We start from the raw sequence: 18,382 nt of genomic DNA on the forward strand, positions 1-18,382 counted from the left end.
GCACACTGAAGGACTGAGAACTATTTGGTTCCACAAGCTGTTTTACAGACCCAACTCCAGGCATTTAAATTCACGTTATCTCCTCAGCAGCTACCCTTTCTGTATGTTACCATCTTAATCCTTTACTCAGATGTATCTACAAACCAAGGAGATTGTGGAGCAAGATAAAGGATTTTACTTATCTGAAGAGTATTAAAGCAACATTCTTCTGAGGAATTCCATCACTTCCAAGAATTCGAGACACAGCTGTCTTAACTGGCTATTTGAAAGGTGAGAGAGAAGATACTCCCCACTTTGTGATCTGCTAAAGATGCTGCACTGACTTACTTGAATTTCTATAGGCCAAGTACTTCCAATGCAATAGAGGCAAAGGACAGCAACATTTCTCCATCACTGGGATTTTTTTTAGGCCTCTTAAGCTTCATTTTCCCTAAACTTACTTCTAAACCCAGTCATGACAGTCAGCTTGAAGAATTTAACACGCCAAGGAAGGGGTGTTTAATGCAGTAGTGGAAAAGTTTCGTAGGAATGCACAGATCAAATGACAAAATACAGACAGCAGAAGGCAGTTTGATTAAGAGTCTTCCACAAGAGAGATTCTTGTGGCGATGCTACACTCTTCTAGCAAGCAACAAACTGACTGCAGTTCAATCCAGTCAGTGTTAGAGGTCGTGCCACAAAATTAGCCTCCACAAAATCAAGAGACAGGTTCAAACCATTGCATTTCCAACCCTGAAAGACAGCTAGAGTGTTTCTCACTGCTGCTTGCTTCACTGCAGTGAAGGAATGATTCCTCTGTTCAGCAGCAGGAAGTTTCTGTAGTTGGTGTTCGTTCAGCCCTCGCTTATGCATGAGAAGAGGGTTCTCCTGCACGCCCAGAGCCTTGTGGAACACAGCTTGGGCAGGTCTCATCGGTCCAGACTGCGCTTCTGGGCTGCTTCTGAACACACATTCCTCAGCAGGTTGATCACAGACCTGGGGTCTGCGCTCCTCATGATGGCGCTGCCAGACACAATCATATTGGCACCTGCCTGGGAGACATCAAACACTGCTCAGCCACGTGCAACAGAGCCACTGCCTGCAGCTTGTTAGAAAACACTGTGAGTTCTGTGTGTGCAAACGAGCCAGACACAGGTGACACACCTCTAAATACAACCCCAAATCAAGTACAGAAAACACACGTTTACAACTTCCCCAAATATGTAATTTCTTCATTGCATTGCTCCTGTTTATACTAACATAAAAGAAACAAACTTCTTTAGCTTAGAGGTGGCTTCAGTAGGCACTATTATAAAAAAAGGCACAAGGTTATGCCTCAGATTTTAATATTAAATGTGTTTTCCAGTTCTCTCTGAAAACTAAGAATTTCTCCTAAGTTTTATTTTCTGGGAGTCTCTCGGCACAGTGACTGAGAATGCTGCTCTGCTCCAAACTCTTACCTCTGCACACTTATGGATGGTGTCAGGCCCAACTCCTCCATCCACCTCTATATCCAAGGAGGGAAACTGTGTCCTCAGCCACTGAACCTGAGGAACCAGATAAAAATGTGGGCACTTGAGTCTCCACCCTAGAGCTTGTTATACAACTAGACAAGGTTTATCTACTTTACCACTTTACTCCCTGCTGCTAATTAGCTTTCAGCTCAATAAGTAAGAGAAACATAGTTTACCTTTGGCATCATGTCTTCCATAAACTTCTGTCCTCCGAACCCAGGTTCTACTGTCATCACCAAAGCCATGTCTATCTGATTGGCCCAAGGTGCCAAGTGTTCAACTGTAGTGCCAGGCTTGATGGCCAAGCCAACCTGCACAAAAGGAAGCCAAATCCAAGTGCACCTGAGGATTAGTGCACCTCAGGGCAAGGCTGGCCTGAGCTCAGTACAGATTCCTAGGAAAGTAATTACGCAACTGTGCAATGGCAGGAAGAACAGGCTTCTTTATTTATAAATTCCAAAGTTCCTTCACCAAAACTGAAGATTGACTTCATTCACAATGTGTGCCAATCCTAGACCACCTGAAGTAGCAACGATGAGTTTTTCATAAAATCACAGCATCAAAATACCTGGAGTTGGAAGGGACCTACAAGGCTCATCAAGGCCAACTCCTGTTCCTGCACAGACACCCACCAATCCCACCCTGTGCCTGAGAGCGGCATCAAAACACTGCTGGAGCTCTGTGCACCTTGGGGCTGTGACCATTTCCTGACCACCTCTTCCTGATGGAGCCCAAAGCTCCCCGGCACAGCTGCAGGCCGTTCCTGGTGCTATCACCGCTCCCCACACAGCACCTGCGAGCAAGGCGCTGTTAACTCAGCTAAGCAGAGCGCAGCGTGCGCTCCCCTCACCTTCATCCCATTCTCCCGAATGTCCTTTATCAGCGCGCCGGGATTGTCTGTCGCTTCTAGATGGAAGGTGTACTGGTTTGCACCAGCGACTGCCATGGGCTTCACCCACTGCTCGGGCGCGGCCACCATCATGTGCATGTCTGCAAGAGGAGAGGAGCGGGCAGTGGGGCCGAGCCCCGCCGAGCGGAGCCGAGCGGAGCGGCCCGCAGCCCCCGGCCCTTACCGAAGAAGGGCTCCTGGCCCAGCCGCTTGCGCAGGCTCTCCACGACGGGGTGGCCGAAGGTGATGTTCGGGACGAAGTGTCTTGGGGCCGAAGAGAGAGACGCGCCCGCCCGCAGGTTACCCCGTGCCGGCCGGGAGGGACGGGCCGCTCCGCCCGCCCCCCGCGCCCCCGGCCCGGCCGCGCTCCCGGCCCGGCCGCTCCCGCCCGTCCCCGGCGTTACCCGTCCATTACATCCAGGTGCAGGTAGTCGGCCCCGCAGTCCAGCATGCGGCTGCACTCGGCGCCCAGCGCCGCCAGGTCGCTGTTGAGGATGGAGGGACCGATCCGACACCCCGACGCCATCGCTGCCGCCGCGGCTGCTGCCGGGACGGCGGGAGGGCAGGCACGGGGGGAGGGCCGGGGCGGTGCCGCCGCCATCTTGGGGCCGCTGCTCCGCCCCCCCGGCCGCGCACAACTGGCGGAAATAGCAATAATAATAGTAGTAATAACCCTTGTGTCGGCGGTTCGCAGTTCCCGACGCGGTGTATTTTGTCCTCCCCAAAGCACAGGTGCAGAGCCACAGCCCGTTGGCGCAGCAGCCCCGCGCCAGGCCGGGAGCAGAGAGGTAAACATTAACATGCTGTGGGGATCGCGGGATAAAACCGCGTATCGAAACTCTTCAAAGCGCCGCAAACCGACCGTGTTACGCAACAGGCTCAGACACAGAACTCTGTCCTTTGCCGTCGTTCCTTTGTATTTAATCCTCGGAACAACGTTTGCATAACTGAGGCAACGGGAGCGACTGACACGCGGACGAGACAGGCACAGCCGGACATTGCTGAACACGACACGCGCTTCAGGCTCTAACACTATGGAAAGCAGCATCGTATGTCTTCACAGCGGAGATAACAACACTCCTGGTACCGAGGAAAGCACAAACCAGCGAAGGTACTTGGTATGCCGCTCAGGACGGCATTAAATGCAACTGATATGACAGTAAAACGCATGGGAAGTCAGGCTGACGGGCTGGCCTGTCCGTGCCATCTCCCAGCAATCATTCCACAAAACCAAAGCCAGCTGCCCAGCCACCTGCATAAAACTACATTGCAGATTACATCGTTTATAAGTTGCATTGATTTCTAGTAGGGTAGACATTGAAAAGAGGCATTTTAGTCCTTGCTATGGCTTACTACTGTGGATTCACCTGTGGAAACTTGAAAGTTACATACACTGAATTAAATGAAATAAATCACAGTTATTTTGTCATCTCTAGAGCAGAGTACTGTGGGAAGGCCTCTACTTTTCATTGAGGAAGATGCTTCCTCATTTTCTGCAGAAAAGGTCACTCTGTAAAGTGCACCATGAATTCTGTAGGTGTTGTGTCCCAGCTTTTACTTGGCTCATGTCTGAAGCCTTCCTGCCTCTCAGGCTGCCAGTGACCAAGCCTGCCTTGGGACTTGAAAGTGAAGCTGTGGGGTTGTTTTCTCATTTGTGCGTCAGTATTAATAATAAAACCTAACATCTGGAATTCAGCAATTCTTGGAGTGACCTCTGAGCTAGCAGCTAATCTAAAGCAGCATCCTACAGGTAGCTGGCACTGGCTGCAGTGCACTAAGAAGGTAAAAGCAGTGCAGCATGTTTGGATCAGCAGAGGGAACAGTTTGTTATCCAGGACATCCTTGGGTCACTGTCACCTCTGTTGGAGGATCAGGTGCCCTTTGGAGCTGCATTAGAGCACCACCTGTACATTATATAGCCCCATATATGTGGGGGATATAGGTGGTGCACTATAAAAATAATTGTTACCAAGACATGCTGAGATTCTCTCACCAGCAGAGTGGTAGCAGAGCATGCTCAGCACCTGTGAGAAAAATGGCTTTTGCTCTCTTCAGAGGTTTAATGTGGGCGAGTTCCCTGCCCACACTGGTGTGCACAGCTCCTGTCAAATGTGAGTATTTGGCAAATGCCAGGCAGTGCAGCCTAAGGCTCCATGGGCTCCCCAGGCTGAAACCTGCTGTCAGTTAATTATCTCAGCCCCAGGAAAACCTGTGTGCTGCTCTAGAGCAGCAAGACAGCTGTCCATAGGGTACAGCTATTTCAGAGCCAGTGAGGAGAGCTGCAAGTCCTTTCTCTGGAGATGGCTAGAAGGAGATCATTTCCCTCCTTAGTAAGGCTGGGTTATGATGTGTCTGTCCAAATTGCAAGCCCTCAGGAGCCAAAGTGGTGATTAGCACGTTTTAGATACTCTCAGGGTGATCCAAAACATTTTCTTCTGCACAATAATGACATGATAATAAACTCCAGTTAGTCTAACATGAGCCAGAAAAGGCAGTGTGTGATTCCCAAGGGTATCTTTGGGCATTGCTGATGATTTCATGGTTTGTTTCACAGCTATTTTGCAGTTTGCCTGTCAGCAGTTAATGGCTAAATTCACATTTCAGTGTAATTCCATGATGCTGCAGCAAAACCCCTTAACTCAGCTTTGACTTCAGCTGATCCCCCCCAGGGATCTCCACCTTCTATAAATGTTACATACATTTATCTAATACTTGCAGCCATGAACATGACATACATAAAATGGAACTTTTTAAAATACAATCTCAGCATGCCAAAAATAGATTCTTTCATCAAGTTTCTGCCCTGCAATATCCATCTTTTGTTTACAATGTACATATATATTTATATATATATAGTAACATGAAAATACCATATATAAATATTTACTTTAAATCCCTCTACATACATCCAACAGCATCAGGGGAGCAGCTGCTTGGGACCAGAAGGTCCACACATTCCAGATGCAGTTTCTTGGAGTTTTTTTTAAATCTGTGGAGATGAATAGCTCAGTACATTAAAGCAGGACAGTGTGGGCTATTTATACCACCTGCAGACCACTCAGCCCCTGCTCATCTGTGTCTGTGCACAAACATGCATTCCTGCACTAATGGTATATACTGTATTTAGTTTTGCAGAGCAAATATTTTTGTAGCACAAGGGCAATATTTTACAGGGTGGGATGGAACTAACAGACAAAAGTAAACTCAACTAAAAAAAAAAAAAAAAGTCTAATTGCTTTATGGTGCTTATTGTTGCTCTGTGTTTTAGAAGCAATGGTCCCAGGCCTGAGAAAATCAAGCTGTAGATTGGTACTTTCTGTCAGTGGTTTCACTGTTTTCAAGGTGTAAGAGCCTTGTATTCAGCTGCTGTGTAGCCCTCCTCTCACAAACTACAAAAATAAATCTTGGGCACAGTCTCAGAAGAGACTTCTCTGTCTCAGTCCAACAGCCCATTACCCAGTGAGGCTGCTGATCACAGTACATGGCTGCCAGATCAGGGCTCTGTGGACCACGTTTGCCTGCACACCCCTATCCTGAGAGTTCTGTACAAATTCTTGGTTCCTGTGATCCTGCCCTGAACTGAAAAGAGATCTCAGCAATAGAAATCTGCCAGTCTATAGCAAGCAGCTGCTAGCTATTTCCTTCTTTTGGCTACTAAAGTGCTCTTGTTTTAATTGGTTACTATTTAGCAGGGAACTCTTAAGGAAAGGTACACACTGCTGTACTTCCCCTGGAGTTAAACATGAGATTCATCCAGATCCACATCCGTCTCGCCGAGCTCCACGTGCGCGCCGCTGAAGTGAGTGGCCAGCAGAGGGTTCTCCATGCCATTGTCCTCGCTGATGTGCAGGACGGTGTCCCCGTGCTGCAGCAGGCTGGTGGTCTCCAGCCCGGCGAAGTCCTCGCTGTCGGAGAGCTGCGCGGGCGGGCTGCTCTGTGCTGTTGCTGGCCGGGACTCCAAGCCCTCCTCTTTTTCCTTCTCCTCCTCAGCACAGAGTGCCTCGCTCTGCAGTTGAGGAGAGCTGGTGGTCAGGCTCAGAGAAAGCAGGAGGGAGAAGGGGGAAAAAAGGAAAGAAAGGTCTATAAAGTATTTTTTCATTCAGATATACATTTTACCCTAAAGAACCAGGCATATTTTTGCTGATGAATCAAGTTTACATCAGTGACCAGAAAGGTTATCTGATTCGAGGCATTAACACTTCCTCGTTTCATCTTTTTGAGCTTCAAACAGAATAGGTTTACATGAGATATTAGGAAAAAATTCTTTTTACTGAGGATACTGAGGCACTGGGAAAGGTTTCCAGAGAAGCTGTGACTGCCCCATCCCTGGAAGTGTTCAAGGCCAAGCTAGACAGGGCTTGGAGCAACCTGCCCTGTGTCCCTGCCCATGGCAGGGGGTGGAATGAGTCCAAACCATTCTGTGATTCATTCTGTGATTCATAAGACAGAGATCATTCATTTGTTCATGGCAAAGGACATAACCTCAAAAGACACTGGATATCTGTGCATATAAAAGTGATATCAGTGTCACTGATGTGTTGAGGGGATGACTGGGATTGTCCCTGCACCATCCTCAGTGGTGTCCAACACCCAAAAATGTTGGACAAGCAATTTCTTTTTCAATGTGATGCTAAAACAGTCCTGAGGCTTTGATGGATTCCTTCCTTAAGGAGGAAGTGTAAAAACCTGTTGAGGACAGCTTGCCTTGGTAATTAGATCAGAAGGATGATATATGATATATGTGATGGGAATACAGAAAGGGAAAATGCAGAAAATATATTTTCAGATTAAGAATTGCTGCATAGATATGGAAGGGATCTTTACAGAAGCAGGAGGCTTGACAGCAAACAGCCTAAAGAACAGAGTTTGCTGTCTTTACTCTGCTGCCAGCTTCATCCCAGTGCTGCAATCCATCCTTCCCGTGCCTGGGAGGGAGCAGTGGAGGGACACAGGGCACAAAGCAGTCACGTTACCTGGCTGTGGAGATCAGCTACAACGATGGCAGGTGAGGAGGTCAGCACAGGTTTGCTGAGGGGCTCCTGCTGGCTGCTGGCCTGGGGGCTGCAGCCCAGCTGCTGTGCTGAGTCCACAGCACAGCTTGGGGCTGCCTCAGGCTGGGCTTCAGTGAACGTCACCGACCGCTTCTGCTCCGCTGAAGGGTGCAAAACCCAGAAAACTGAGGGTTAGAATTGGAGAAGAAAAGCACAGGAGAAGGAGAGAGACGATCCCTGGAGGTTTTAGAACTAAGACAGGATTTGTGGTTCATTCCATCTTTATATAAGCTGTCTAATCAGCATCTCATCTATAAGTCTTTTACCCTAGGCTTCCACTACAGCCACAACAAGACTCCTGTTCTTGTCATGGCTTGGTGAGAAAAATACCACCCATAATATCTTTCCATTCCAGAAAAATACACTGAGTTGATTTCCCATGTGAGTTAGGCATTTCTGCCCTCAAATAAAAAAGAAAAGCTGGTATGCAGAAAGATAGGAGAATTGCCCAAGGTTTTGCAGAAAATCTAAGAAAAAAAAATGCCCCTCATTCCTGCAGACTATGGCCACTAGCCAGGAATAACAGAAGAGTACAGAGTAAAGACAGCTAGACTAAAAACTTAACAGTAAAACTGATATTCCCATTCCTGCTCTTAATTATTTTTGGTTAACTTCTATGTTTCAAACATCTCCAGCAGTGTTGTTGTTCCAGCAAACTCCTGCTGAGTACCTAGAAACCCAGAGAGTTCACAAGTAACCTCTGCTCTTCCAGATGTTTCCTCCAAAGCTCACTATTCACTCCAGATCATACAGAATACAGCCACCTGCTCAGCTTGGCAGTGCTGACTCCTGGAAACATACAGCACAGACTGAAACAGTCCTACATTCATTTCCATGTACAGGCCTTAAAGCTCTATTCTGCTAAGCTTATGATGGGACATTTCCTTCTTTCTGCTACTCTCAACAGCATCCTCCAAACTTGCACATCTGGAAGTTTTGGATAAGGCATCCTGACTAGAGGAAACCCATCCCCTAAGTTATCCACAACTCTTGGAAACAAAATAATTCATTGTCCATGTCCCATTCTTGAAAATCCCTGGAGAAACCATCGAAGCGTTTTGAGGGGGTGGATTTCCTTTAAGATTATCCATGTACTGGGTGGAAAGTTGTGGGAAAGTGCTAGGAGAAGCTGTCTGTGTCAGTGCAGCAGTGCCCTACCGCAGGGTTTGGGCTTTGGCTGGATGCTCCGGCGCGTGGTGGACAGGCGAGCTCCGTGACGGCTCCGAGGCTCCGTCTGCGTTTTCTGACGGGACAGCAGCGGCCGCCGGAGCTAAACATTGCAACACACAGTTAGCCTGGGGCATGTTCTCACACTGCTCAGCTTCTGCTCTGAAAGGGGAACACATCAGCGCTGCCTGCACCTCTGGATGCCCACTCTGCTTTTAGCAGTAAGGTGTTGGACTCAATGAGTCCCTTCGGGGAGGAATCAGAGTGCAGGGATTGAATTAAAGCCTTTGGATGGATTGAAGTATATGAAGCCACTCACGCATAAAGTAGAAGTTTAAGTGTAAGTTTTAGAGTAAGTTTACGTTTTAGGATAAGTCAGTAAGTTTTAGTATGAGCTCTAATGCTTTTAGTAAGTAAAAGTTTAGATACTAAAGTAGAAGTGCGACTTCTAGTGAAGGTTGAAAAACATACTAATGTTTTCAGTGGAGGCTCCAGGACCATGGTTTTAGACAGTGCTTAGACATAAAGGAGCTATGTATGGAGAATATTGCTTATATTTTTCAGATAGAACAAGATAAGTTGTATGCATAGTCTATACGTAACCTGGTACATTAAGAAACTAGAATTCTAATAGGTAAAGGAGTGGTGGTATGAGTTTGTGCCTTAGCTTGTTGGGAAGATTCTATATAAGAGTTTGTATTGGGGAGAGTTAGTGCCTTTTCTGCTTTTCCTGCCATTGCTTTTCTTTTGCTTTTGTTCACTGCCAACTTCAACACCCAAGAAGAAGACAGGAGCTGCTGCAGCATCATTGGTCCCACCGGGACCTCAGGGAGCAATTTCTGCTTCTATCTAGGACTCTAAACCAAAATTTAGCATGGACTTTGATGTCTGTGACTGTGCCTTTTGAGACTGATGTGCTTCTGCAATAAATAACCTTTTAGCAACTATTAGCTGTTTGTTCATTTTAGAAGATAACCTGATGAAGTTGGTGCCTAGAGCACCGGAGGTTGTAACCTGACATTAAGGTTTCCATGGCTCATACATTGCCTTCCTGTGAACTTCTGGGCTTTGTGCCTTTTCAGTTTCAGCACTGAATGTAATGCAGTGCAGGCTGCATAAACATGATTTAATAACAGTAATGAGAAAAAAGCCTGCAGAGGACAAGACTGAGGAATTCAAAACAGGACACCTCATCTCTGGGATTTGCCTGGCTTCACACCTACAATTTGTGCTATTATTCCTGCTAAGTCAAGAGACTGCACTAGGATAGCAAAAATTAGATAGAAGGAACACATCACAGCCACACATCATGTCCAAACAGCCACATCCAAGACAAGCCCCAGCACATCACACAGGAGGAGAGGTTTGTGTGCTGCCCTTTCCTCACCTGCCGAAGGCCTCTCTTCCTTCCCAGGGGCTGCTGCAGGAGGAGGTTCTGCTGTCCTGGCTCACTCTGCACACTCGCCACCCTGTTAGATGTTGACAGCATTAGGTCAAGCACAGAAGACCATGCTGCATAACTAGTACGTGTCCTGGCAACTGGGACTAAAATAAATAAATAAACAAGAGATCGACCAACCACTAATGGCACAGTCACTTCAAAGAACAGCACTATCTTTGAAGGATGGGAGGGGACATGTCTACTGGGTTGTGGCTTCCAGGGCTTAGGAAAGGGTGGGAGGTGGAGTCATGGCATTCAGGACTTGGCCACGCACAGGTAGCATCCAGATATAAATAACTGCAGATTTCAGTTTTCAGTCATTGATTGATGCATCCCACTGAGCAGCACTCACTTCTCTGCATCCTTTGCCACATCAGTGAAGGCAGGAACATCAGCTTCCTAGCTCAAAAACCTCCTTGTTTGATATTCCCTTTTTCAAGGACAATGTTATAAAAGCTATTTTTTTCCTTCCCAAATAAGACTCCATTGCCTCACCACAATTTTTTCATCTGGTTTTAATTTCCATTTAAGTCAACAAACAAAAAACAAAACGCAGAGTGACAAAGGATCTATTCACATAATGGATGCATGAGTTATGTGAACAAGGCCCCACACTCAACACTTGCAGCCTCAAGTCTTTTTGTGACTAACAAACAAAAGAGACAAGTAAACAAAAACTACAGAGAGAGAGAAAGAGAGAAACACAGCTTTTTGGTTTTAATATATTGGCACAAAATATCTGAAAACTTGCAGTAGAAGAAACTTCAGCAATAAAACATGCTCAGCTATGTACCATCTCATACTACCATTCAACTGACCATTCAACCTACTTAATGTAAAAATACCACCCTCCTCATTTTTACCAAAGCACTGTATTCCTCCAAACACTGGACATTCAGCAGTCACAAAACACTTCAACTGAGAGACTTATGACTACAATGTCACTAACAGTTAAGACAGACTTCTTTTAACTCAAGCAGCTGCATTTTTTAAAGCCAGACTGGAATCCATTGAGTGACATGTTCTATTTTAAGCAACTTCCAGCTATGGCTGGTATACACACTTGAAAATTCAGTATTGCAATCCATTTTGTCTTTGGCTTGCATTAATCTAAAGGAAAACAACATTCTTTTCTCTAGATACTTCCCTTGGAACTCCCTGGAGTTTGTCAGTACCACCAAGAGAATGAAAGCTAATCACTCTAATCACCTGGCCATGCAGGGGTGGAGGAAGAAGACTAACCTAGGGACATGGTCAGACAGGACATGGAAGATGGCTGTGGAGAGCTTTAAAAGCTTTGTCTGAGCAGCTTGTTCTTCACTTTGGCAGAAGTTACCCATTAGGAGGTTTGGTGGAACAGAGCATGGAGAGTTTCCTGCTCTGCTTTGGGGTTTAGTTTTCCTTTAAATTTTGGATGGAATTTTGTCCCACTTGTCGCTAAGAAACCATAACAACCGATATTTAGGAAAGACAAGAGAAGTTTCCACGGGAAGGGTGCAGCTGGCCACTCTCTGAACTGTGGAGGGGTAGAGATACCTGAGATACCTGAGAACTGGGCTGGGGGAAAAGGGCTGGCATGGCTCCTCACTCCCTTGCTCTCTTGGCTTTGGAGGAGGACAATCGAGCTGCTTCCCTTGGGGAGGGAATTCACTGCTGCCACCAGAGCCCAGCCCTGCCCTGCTTTCTCCTACCCTGGCTGAGCATTTGCTCATGAGAGCAGCCATTGCACTGGCACCTCACTGAAAATGAGGGACTGGGCTTGTGCTTCTGTTTGGTGGTGTTTGTTTCCCTTTTTACATATATATGTATTAGTAAAGAACTTTCCTTTTCCCATATTCCTGTGTTTTTATCACTTCTGCAGGGCAGACAGTGGGTAACTTCAAGGAAAGAGACATCTTGGGTCCCTGAAGCTGTTTATCTTTTGATTGACAGACTACAGCCTAATAATCCTGGGCATGCCTTCAGCAATCTCACCACAGCAGCACTGCCTTGGAAAAAGAGGAGAAGCTTCAGCAAGCTCAAAGCCAGAAAACACAAGATATATTTGAGCCCTTTTCTTCCTTAGGTCTTCCAAATGGAATATATATCCCAGCTTTTCCATAGGATATTGGCATGCTGTACAGACCAAGCATCCCAAACACCACACAAACACCTGCCTAGGGATAAGCACAGCCTTTAGAGTTACCTCCTGTTAGTAGGAATATGTTCTTCACTCAGACAGTGACTGCAGCACATATGACTGATAAGTCCAAAAGCATCACATCATTCCTTATTAAAGCAACAAGACTGCACTTAAATTAGTCTTTATATTTGTGATCCAGACTACCTGAAATTGGTTAATGAATTTCCCTAATCTTCTGTTTCTAGGATTACATAAAAACTTATTGTTCTGAATTTCTACAAGTTTTTACAGTGGTTCCTATCATGAGAGTGAAATAGGAAATAGCTGGAGAAGTTCTTGGAAAAAAAATATCTACTGGACTAGCTTTGAGAATACTGTTACAATTTCTGATGAAGGAAAGGTAACTCTTAGTTCTGTGAGTAAGGAGATAGGTCTGTAGCAGAAAGACTGCAATTAAATTCAGTACAAAACTGTTTACAGTGCTGAAACAAACTCACTTCACATATGATATGAAAACACTTGAAAAAGTTGTTAGTGTCAGGTGTACATGGACTGTGTGAGGACACAGAGGCTATACACGAGATAAAAACTATTCCCATGCACTAAAGACAAACAATAGGCTAGCAAAATAAAGCTGGACTTCACGTCTTCCTGCTGGAGTCTGGGGTTTTCAGCCTGGCTTATAGCATCAGTGAAATGAGTTAAGTGAGCTGCTGGATGTTTACTTCCAGTACTGAATCATTATGTAAATTGGTATAATCTGGGATGATCTTACAAGCTAAAATTGCAGATACCTGTGGCAGGGAAATGGTGGCCCTGAGAGCAGCTGAGTTTTGCAGAGCTGCCTGTGCACAACACAGTCCTGCTATGGCTGTATTTTTGCTCTCTATCCCCACATTTTGAAGAAAGAAAGAGAGAGAATGATAAAGACCACAAATTTCAGATGAGTGACTGAATTTTCAGATATAAGCTTTCTCTTCATGAGGGTTTGTGAGGGTTTCTTTTCACATCAAAGAACAGAACTACTGATCTTGTTTCAGTGAAAATGAGCATGGCAGGCAGAGGGTTGGCTCTGCAGCCTGCCCTCCCTCCTTTTCTGTCTCTCCTTGTTTACCAGACCTGACCAGGAATTACTGTTTTGCTGACAGCCTGTGGGACCCAGCCAAAGAACACCACATCAAGTGCCTTTTCAGTATATTTCCCCTCCCCATGGCAATGTGATCTATAAGAATAGTTTTTTCTAAAGGAATAAGCCAGATTTATTTGGGAAAAAGAAACAAGAATTTTTTCCTGCCCAGCACAAAGATGCTCTGTCACTCTGAGTATCTCTGACAGGGGTTTATTTGCATAGTAATGTTACTCCCATTATATAGGGCAGAGGTAAGCCAAAGATCAAACTAACCCAAGTTTATGGATGCATGTTGCCAGTGCTACAAGGAATGACAGAGTGCAGCCACACAGTGGGGGCCAAAACAAACTTTGTCAGGTTGGCAAGTAAAAGAAGTGATGCTCAGGAATTGCAAGAAAACAAACAAAAAAATTTTAAAAAAGAAAGAAAGAAGAAAACAAAACAGGGAAGCAACAAGTTTCAGTGTGTATTAGAGATGGACATGCTTGCCAAATCATGGTAGAGTGTACACACTTTGTGTCCCTAGACATATGTAGAGAGGGTTGGTGGATAAAGGCAGTGGAGAATGGGTTAAACATATTCTATTTCCAGACACATCCCAGCCCAGTTAGCATTAAATCTGCTGCTGCAATTGCCCTGGCAATGTGGATTCAATCTGATTTTTCCTGTTAGGAGCCATTAAGCTAGGATAGGCACAAACATTACAGGGAAATGTGTTTGTGCAACAGATTTCCATTACAGTGGCTTCACCTTCTTCCTTTCTGATTTGGGGAAATATCCTGTCCTCTCACATTATAACCACAACAGATCATGATGCTCCTCAGCCCTGTACCCCAAGCTGTCTGAGCACTTCAGTGCTCCTCCCTTCCTGCCTTCTCTGCTTTTCTTCAAGGCTCTGTCTAATTGTTATAGAACAAAGGGAAACAGACTTTATTATTGTTTGTATTTGTCACAATTTGTTTAATTTATTAAAGACTCCTACCTTCCATAAGGGTCTCTTCCCTACTATATATATATATATTTTTTTTTTTTTTTATCTCAGTGATGACTAAACACCAGCTTGTGAATTTAAAAGGTGATGCTAAAAAGTTACCATAGTGCACCAGCCAAAGTCAAAGTTAAATAAGGAAAACTCAAGCCTGCTTTATTCAGAAGTAATGTTCTTGAATGTAAAAACAACTCAGCCCTATAATCCCCACAGCACAATAAGCTTCTGCAACATCTGCTTTGTTACTGCTGTCCTTTAGAGGAGGAATCCAATTTTCCCATTGAACAATGCAGTTGGAACATCTTTTCCTCCTCACAGAGATCTAACCTAATCTTTTTAGACATGTTTGCAGTGCCTTCATTCCCTCTTAAGGGTTTGCAGCTCTGTTCTTAGGACAGTAGTGCCTGCTCCTTGGAAAGGATAATAAACCTCAGCAGAACTGACTCCCAAGTGCATCTGCTCACCCATTTGCTTTAGGAGATCTCTGTACCATGGAGCAGGGTGAAGGATAGTGTCCTGGTCCCCAGAGAAAATTCTAGTGACAGGGATTAATAGGAGCCCATTGTGCAGCTGATTACATTTCAGGGCTCAAAATAAATTATTCTGTCTGAACACATTTATTGACTTAGGTGTCTCATAGTGCTCAGCCTCGCCACTATAATTAGGAGTGGCTACCCCCTATTTAACAAGATCAAAACATCTCGAAACCAACTCTGATGTAAGCAAGTATCAGGTCATTATGGCCTCAGCTCTGAAACAGACCTTCCCCTTTATCCTCCTTCTTGACTGTAGTGAGTTTTTAGTGCTGCTAAAGGGACAACACGGATGTTCTTTGATTGAATGATTTCTCTTCACCTCTTTAGCTCAGATGACCATGCAGTCCATCTTACTTTGTCAAAAAAACAGGTAACAGTACTCCTGCCTCTGCCAAGCATCTGATGTATTTTCCTAAGCCACCACAGACCAGTCTGCCAGAGCAGAGTTCACATACACAAAGGACACCACGTTTCATGGAATGAGCTCGTTGACAGCACTGATGGTAAACTCTCCTTTTGTCAGCTGAGGAGAGTTTGAACAAACAAACACAGCAGCCTGTCCCCATCCCAAAAAGCCACTACCAACATCAAAACCCAAGCTAATGGAACAGAAACCATTCACACAAATGTCTCTCAACATATCCACAGCTTCCACTGGTGCAGGAGTGAAATAGCAAGTTACCCTCCATGTTGCCAATGTAGGGGGCTGTGTTCTCCTGGGAGGAAACAGAGATGCTCTTGGGACTAACAACAGCTCTCCAGCCTCAAGAGGATGAGTTGAGAGGTGGGAGCACAGCAGCAAGGCAGGGAGAATGATTAACATGATGGATCTGGGTGTTAAAGGTGCAGCCTTCCCTTCTAAGTTCGCTCCTGACCCATTTGTGTTTGTTCCCCTGTCTGTGAGTAACGAGGACTCCAGAACTAACAGAGCCACTTTGGATATGTATTTGTGGTGTCCATCTGCAAGGTTTCTAAGGTGTCATTTGAGAATTGAAAATGCTTTGCAAAATTAATGAGAATTATTGTAAGGCACCCACAGAACACTATATTCCACAGGACTTAACTATAATTAGTTTTACCAGGGAATGGTAAAAAAACCCTCAGATTGGTATTAAGTCTTTTGTGCTGACAGCATTGTGAGATGAATGAAAAAACAGATGTCTCCATTTTACATAAGCCTTCAGACTAATGCTTATAACAGGATAGAGCTAATGCCTCATGGATCATCTTTCTCATGCCTTTCAAGCAATTGTTAAACAAAGGGAAAACCTCCAGGCCAGCCTGCTGCTTCATTCACTACAGCTTTTTCCTTCCCCTTCTCAAAGTTATTGGCAATCAAAGCTGAAAACTGAAGGTGGGTTGCTACACCTTTGACTTGCAGGCCTGAATATTGATGAGCCACAAGAGACAGAGATGGAGAGAGTGACAAAAGGTGAGGGGAAGAGACAGAAGGTTGGAAACGGGCTCGTTTCCCAGCACACACACTGACACACAGGTGGTGTTAACACTGTACCTAGAGAGGCTGCCCTCAGTGGCCAGGCTCGGGGAGTCATCGAGGACATTAGGTTCACTGCAGGAGGGGCAGGGAGATTAAGAATTTAGGGAAAGAAAATGCAAAAAAAAAAAAAAAAGAACCCAAAAAAAAAAAGGCATGCGCTCGTTGTCTCTGTTTTCAAGGGAAAAAAAATATCAACGGAATTAAAAAAACAAAAGTTTAAAAAAGGACGGTAACATTAATTGGTCTCACACCCTCAACAGCACATACATGACTCAGAGGAGCTGAAAGAACATCTGATAACAGGAGCAGTCTCTAGAGAGAGTTTACACTGCATGAAGCCTTCTGCATCTCAGCTGAGATTTAGGGAGCTGAGAAGTTCAATAGGATGTGATCCTAAAAGAAATAAGGCAGGGAATTGCTTTCAAAGCTATTTTCCTGCAGCATTTTGATTTATTTCAGTCCTGTTTACTTTCAGCTTTATAGAAAGCTTTTTTTCCTTCCCCACGAGCCACTTCTTCCTTGAGGGAGGGCTGATCTGTCTCCCATGAGCTATAGGCCACTCTCCTTCTGGTCCAACTCTAGGGACAAACATCTGGAAAACAAGGCCTCACAGTGCAATGAAGCTGTAAATAAACAGCTGGCAAGGGTCTTGGCAAAGGGACACAGTTCCAGTGCTTTCCTGCAGTGCAGCCATCAGGCAGGAGCAGCCTGCTCAGGCCATAGGAAAAACATGAAAGAAAGACAGAAAGAAAGAAAGAAGGAAAGTAGTCTGCTGGGTTACCAGCAGGAAAGCAGTAATAATATTACTTAGCAGTAATTAGCTTACGTTTGTGAGGCAGTCTGAAAGCCCAGAGACCATCCATAACTCAAAGGGCATGATGTCAAGGACTATGATTATGCTTGCTGAGCTGGTCCTTCCCCTACCCAGATGAAAAGTGATTCTCCTGCTATACCATACACTTAAAAAGCAGAGAGTGAAGCTCTGTGTGAATTATTTTTCTTTTTTCTCAGCAGCATCATGATTTGGGATAGCACAAAGCAAACGTTCTCAGTCAGCTGTGACTGTTATGAAGTTTATGCACTGAAGATGGTAGTGAAAGATTGAGGAAAATGCAGTCTTGCATATTAATTTTTCAAGAAACAAAGGGAGTGAATCAACTGAGTTCAAGAGTCAAATGAGTTCCTGTAAGTCCTTTTGTGAAAACTCCCAGATAAAATCTATGTAACTTCTCTCTTGTAAATCACTTCTCTTATCACTGCTGGTAGGTACCACAGCTGTTAATTTTCCTTCATCTATCAAGATTATTTCTTTAATTCCAAGCAAGAATGGGGAGGGAACAATGTTGTTTGATTTTCCAGGGGTGGTCAAGACATATTGTAGAATATATTCTTTAAAGGTTCAAAGGAAATAACATAAATTAGTATGTCCATTGTCAGATATCCTTGGATAATTATGTCACGGACAATTAAAACAATAAACATTGCTTATTTAGGGAAAAAAACCACATTTAAATGCAAAACTTCTCTCCACATCTTCTAAAGATGTACATTTCCCAACAGGCTCTTTCTCACCATTCCATGTCAACCAGGAATAAGGCATTCAAAGCTATTTGTATCAACAAGTGTTTCAGGTTTAAAATAGTATTAAATTCCATCTTTGAACATAGCATTTAATTTCTGTGATGAGCTAGTTACTGTTCCAGGAAGGACAAAGAACACATGGAAGAAAGCAAAGCAAATCAAACCACCCCTGTTCCTCTCTCCCAGCTTCTCAAGATTCCTCCCTACACCCCTACACAAGCTGGGTATGGTCACTGGTTCAATGAAAACCCCCAAACCACATTTCCTTTTGCTATTCAGTGGTAGCTGAGAAAAATAATAGCACAGAGTGTTTCTGAAACTGTTTAAGAGGAAGGTTGCTGTGGATGATAGCTTGTTCTTATGGACTCTATGCAATAAAATCATTATTTCCACCCTGCACCCTTGGTCCAACACTATTCCAGATGAATAAATTTAACACCACTATTCTGGCTCCAATTCCACTATCCCACCTCTCTGATGTATCTGG

The 18,382-nt window shown here is 44.7% G+C and overlaps 2 protein-coding genes across 3 annotated transcripts in view; both read right to left on the reverse strand.

Annotated features, from left to right (window-relative positions):
* Positions 1–474: 474 nt before the first annotated feature.
* RPE (ribulose-5-phosphate-3-epimerase) lies at positions 475–2,971 on the reverse strand. 2 transcript variants are annotated; one of them, XM_079311194.1, is made up of 6 exons: positions 2,787–2,971; positions 2,567–2,646; positions 2,344–2,483; positions 1,670–1,804; positions 1,440–1,526; positions 475–1,031 (listed from the first exon to the last, which is right to left on the reverse strand). In XM_079311194.1, exons 1-6 carry the CDS (start codon positions 2,906–2,908, stop codon positions 909–911), a joined length of 687 nt encoding a protein of 228 aa, XP_079167320.1. In that variant the 5' UTR covers positions 2,909–2,971; the 3' UTR covers positions 475–908. The 2 variants fall into 2 exon arrangements, with proteins under 2 accessions (XP_079167320.1, XP_079167321.1); XM_079311195.1 differs by having other exon boundaries at positions 2,798–2,929.
* A 2,154-nt stretch (positions 2,972–5,125) lies between these two features.
* The window catches only part of UNC80 (unc-80 homolog, NALCN channel complex subunit), a 119,980-nt gene continuing 106,723 nt past the window's right edge, over positions 5,126–18,382 (reverse strand). Inside the window, exons 61-65 of the mRNA XM_079311196.1 lie at positions 16,330–16,386; positions 9,988–10,069; positions 8,592–8,703; positions 7,356–7,534; positions 5,126–6,388 (exon numbers count right to left, since the gene is read on the reverse strand). Of these exons, the coding sequence (XP_079167322.1) occupies positions 6,119–6,388; positions 7,356–7,534; positions 8,592–8,703; positions 9,988–10,069; positions 16,330–16,386 (700 nt within the window). The 3' untranslated portion in view covers positions 5,126–6,118. The remainder of the gene's footprint in view (positions 6,389–7,355; positions 7,535–8,591; positions 8,704–9,987; positions 10,070–16,329; positions 16,387–18,382) is intronic.

This window comes from Erithacus rubecula (assembly GCF_903797595.1).
Source record: "Erithacus rubecula genome assembly, chromosome: 8".
Lineage (NCBI taxonomy): Eukaryota > Metazoa > Chordata > Aves > Passeriformes > Muscicapidae > Erithacus > Erithacus rubecula.

Coding starts and splice junctions, on each gene's coding strand:
- RPE (XM_079311194.1), bottom strand. CDS start 2,908: ATGGCGTCGGGGTGTCGGATCGGTCCCTCCATCCTCAACAGCGACCTG. Junction 2,484..2,566: donor GGGCCAGGAGCCCTTCTTCG/GTAAGGGCCGGG, acceptor CTCCTCTTGCAG/ACATGCACATGATGGTGGCC. Junction 1,527..1,669: donor TGGAAGACATGATGCCAAAG/GTAAACTATGTT, acceptor CTGGTTCCTCAG/GTTCAGTGGCTGAGGACACA.